Raw genomic sequence first — 3,889 nt, forward strand, 5'->3', positions numbered from 1 at the left:
CCCACCCCCCCACCCCCTTTCTCTCAGTCACAGCTCAGCTCCAACTCATGCTAGGGTCTTCTTGGGCACAGAGCGTGTGGAAAATCCTTCCTCTGCCTGGCCAGTCAGCAGCACTGGCACTGGTGCGTGGCCATTCAGGGGCTGAGTTTCCACATGCCCTGCTCTGTGGTGGAGCAGCCTGACCTCATGGTAAGAGGGGAGGGGAAGAGGTAAAGACTAGGGAGTTGGGGGAAGAAGAGGCAGAAACTGGGGGGAGCAGAGGGGAAGAGGCAGAATTAGTGGTGGGAGGGACAGAGGCTGTGGTGGGAGGGACAGGTGCCAGGGAGGTCAGGAAGGCTACAGAGGGAAGAAGTGGTTGGGGCAGAGAGCAAGGGGACCATGTGACACCTCCCCCCACTCTCCCCTGCCAGCCACTGCTTTCCCTGATATAGCATTGGTCAGGGGAGGCAGATTCAAGACAACCCTCCAATTCTTAGATTCTGTACCTGGAAAATTATAACAAATTTATAAATGTTCCAAATATAGAATCTAGTTATTGGGGGGTCATCTTATATTCTGGGTCATCTTCTGTTTGAGTAAATATGGTATCTTTAAGTGATTGCATTTCAACTTGTGCAGTTTTTTCTTTTAAAAATATTAGACACAGAATGTATGGTGTAGCAGATTTTTGTATGTTCCCATCATATGTCCTCTTTAATCCCTTTTACCACTTCATAATCTGTAAAGATTTAGACTTTTAAGACATAGTTCCGATTAAGAGTGGAGTAGGTTCACTACTTCCTCATGAGTTCATAGCTGGTTTTGTATGTCATTTTTTTCAATCATTCAAGTTGGACTTTATTACCCCTGTCTTCTAAAATTTGTCATCTTCATGATTCTGTAAGGTGTATAGTAAGAATAGCCCTTTGCACTTCAAAAATGTAATTTGTTAGAAGATGCCAGCTACCTGAAATAGATAAGTAAGGAGTGTTAGCTCCATTTTGCAGCTGGAGGAAGTGAAGTACAGAGAAGTTAAAGCCCTCTTCTGCCTACCAGGTCTCAGGACCATAGTCTTTCCTTTTCCCAAAGGTGCATATCTTGCTCGGTAGAGTAACACTATCCAGGTGGGAACATGGCTATCCCTTTCATTTGTTGGTAGCCTTGTGCACTTCCATGGGAGGTATGTAGGTGTTGTTCATTCCCTCAGGGCACAACAAAACCTTAAGTGCCTTTGTCATGTTGGGTTCCAGCTGACCAAGAGGGAAAACATTTACCGGAACCAGTGCAAGACAGCGTTGACTTCATAAAGTAAAGCTAAGGAGTTGTGATGGCCACCATCTCTTGTCCATTAACCTAAAAGCAAAAGCACTTGCCCAAAAAGTGAGAGACTTGGGTTCTAGGCTTTGTCCTGTCAGTCTCAGAGGGTTGTGACCTATGTCTGCCACTTCCCAGAACAGTGTCCAAACTACTGTGGCTTAGGCAGGGCAAAAAGCATTTCTTACTCCTCCTCTTTAATTTGTTGTCACTAGGCAGCCACGACTCAAAAGATCTATGGCAACAGGTAAGCAAGCAAGAGGAGCCCTGGTTGTGGGGGCCCAGTACTTTGGAAAGGATGTAATCTGTGGTTCTGAATGTTGTTCTCTGCTCCAGTGCAGTTCTATGTATTTTGCAGTACATAGTCATTGAATGCTGTGGGTCCAACTATCTGTCTTCTAGAATCAAAACTTCCATCCCTTAGCAGTTATAGAGGAGTTAGGAAAGACCAACTACAAACCTCAGATGTAGAATAAAAAATGCTTTTGTGAAACTTGGATGTTCTTTTGTTCCTAGTGGATGGAGGACATTGCTGTAATTCAGTCTTGTTTATAGATGACATACCAATGTGCTGCCTGAGAGAGTGTCCTGGAGAATACAGTAAAATGGCTAAAGGTTTGGTAGGAGTTAGATGCTGACAGGGTAGTGATGAGGTACTGCAGTTCTGCCACCAGCCTCCTTGGCTTGGGTAGTTTCCCAAATAATAAATATTCCTTTGATATAGAAAAATTGGTAAGAGCATTTTTTTCAGACCATTATTTATTTTGAAACTTACTCTATTTATAAAGTGTCTGCTATCCCATTCAATTAGAGTTCATCTGCAAATACCTTCTCCCAGTTTGACAACAGTTGTTAGCTATTCTTCAAGCACAGTTTATCTAACCAGTTATGTACCCACCTTTTGTAGTAGTTTTATTTGGTTTATATTTCTTTAGCTTGTTAAAGATAATGTCAAGGGGAGACAGTGACAAAAAAGCCTTATGCAAGTCAGTATATCACATGCATAGTTGTCAACCCATCTACCAGGCCTGCTACTTCATCCTCAATAGAAATCAGGTTGGTTAAGCATGACTTGCTCTTGACAAATCGTTGCTGGTTGTTTCTTATCACCTTGTATTCCTCTAATTGCAAATCAGTTGTTTGCTATACTCCAGTATCTTTCCAAGTGTTGATGACCAATCTAGATACTATTTTTAAAGATGGGCACTAAATTTTGCCCTTTTCCAGCCTTGTGGGACTCCACCTGACATCCATGAGTACCCAAAGATAATATTGACTACAAATTCTTCAGCCAATTCCTTGAGTGCATTATGGTGAATCTCATCTGACCCTGCTGATTTTTCAAGCATGTACCTTATCTAAGTAATCTCTGTATTGTTCTTTGTCTACCTTAGACTTAGTTTCTCTTCCTTTGTCCTTGACATCTGATAGCTCACCTTTCTTATTAGTTTCAAGTTAGCATATCAATACAAGTTGCAGTTTTGAATATTGAAATAAGTGTTTTTTCATCCCAGTTGGCTTTGTTTTATTTTCATGGCTTGAAAAAATTATGGCAGGTTTTTGGTATTGCAGCTTAGCTGAATACTCTCCAGGTTGGTTTATCCATGAGCTACAGTGTTCTTTAAATCTGCTCAAATGGCCTGTATTTTACTTGCTGAAGGTGAGCATAGTCATTAATGAAATGTAGTATGCTTGTAGCAAAGATACTAATTTGACAAATGAAGTAATAAGGCTGTTTTTTCTGCATTTACAATTTACCTTCTCTTTCAGGTATTTGTGAAGTGTCATTTTGATTACAATCCATTCAATGACAACCTGATCCCATGCAAAGAAGCAGGTTTGACATTTTCTAAAGGAGAGATTCTTCAGATCGTAAACCGAGAGGATCCAAATTGGTGGCAGGTTGGTAAAATGCTGGTAGCTTCACTAGCTACATTTTGTTAAAGCAATAGTTTTACATTAATTCAATTATTTAGGGTTTTATGAAGAAATATTCATCATGTACTGCATACTCTAATCACAAAATCGTTTTGGAAAAAATATACCAGTCTGCTTCAGTATTGTACATAATCACCTTATTCTTTTTTATAGTACTATTTGTTTGTCTTCATAATTATGTTAGCTTCTAAACATCAGTTGAAGATGGATAATTTCCAGCAATAGAGTATTAAATTATAGGATGCCTGTATTGAATATAGTAAGCCTACCTTTGACAGAGAATGTGGAAGTCCTTCCTTACTGCCAGCTGTTTGAAAAAGCTAGTTCTTCCACTTCCAGGACATTCTTTAGTGCCTGTGAGGTGCCACATTTATGTGTGCATTGATATTTAGTAATGTTTGAAATGTTAAACAGTTTATTCAGTTTAGAATATCACTGATGTGATCAGTACCTTTACAGAGAGTCCACTTAGCACTTGTTCCCCCTACGCCAGTGCTCACCAACCAGTGGATCTCGATCCACCAGTAGATCTTGGAGCCTCTTGGAGTCAATCCGAGGCTGGGATGCCTGCGTGAATGCATGTTCGTGCCCCAGCCCAGCAAGTTGGTTTGTAGGGGAGGGAAGGAACGGGGACTAGATTGGGGCCCCTGCAGTGAGG

General features: G+C 41.1%; 2 protein-coding genes across 4 annotated transcripts in view; one reads left to right on the forward strand and one right to left on the reverse strand.

Annotated features, from left to right (window-relative positions):
* The window catches only part of MPP6 (membrane palmitoylated protein 6), a 65,454-nt gene that overhangs the window by 40,088 nt on the left and 21,477 nt on the right, over positions 1–3,889 (forward strand). For all 3 annotated transcript variants that reach the window (XM_019508593.1, XM_019508594.1, XM_019508592.1), the window contains exon 5: positions 3,064–3,195. In XM_019508593.1, the coding sequence (XP_019364138.1) occupies positions 3,064–3,195 (132 nt within the window). The remainder of the gene's footprint in view (positions 1–3,063; positions 3,196–3,889) is intronic.
* DFNA5 (DFNA5, deafness associated tumor suppressor) overlaps positions 753–3,889 on the reverse strand; it is an 88,030-nt gene continuing 84,893 nt past the window's right edge. Inside the window, exon 12 of the mRNA XM_019508601.1 lies at positions 753–946. Within this exon, the coding sequence (XP_019364146.1) occupies positions 929–946 (18 nt within the window). The 3' untranslated portion in view covers positions 753–928. The remainder of the gene's footprint in view (positions 947–3,889) is intronic.

Source organism: Gavialis gangeticus, unplaced genomic scaffold, assembly GCF_001723915.1.
Source record: "Gavialis gangeticus isolate Ggan-Ray unplaced genomic scaffold, GavGan_comp1, whole genome shotgun sequence".
NCBI lineage: Eukaryota > Metazoa > Chordata > Crocodylia > Gavialidae > Gavialis > Gavialis gangeticus.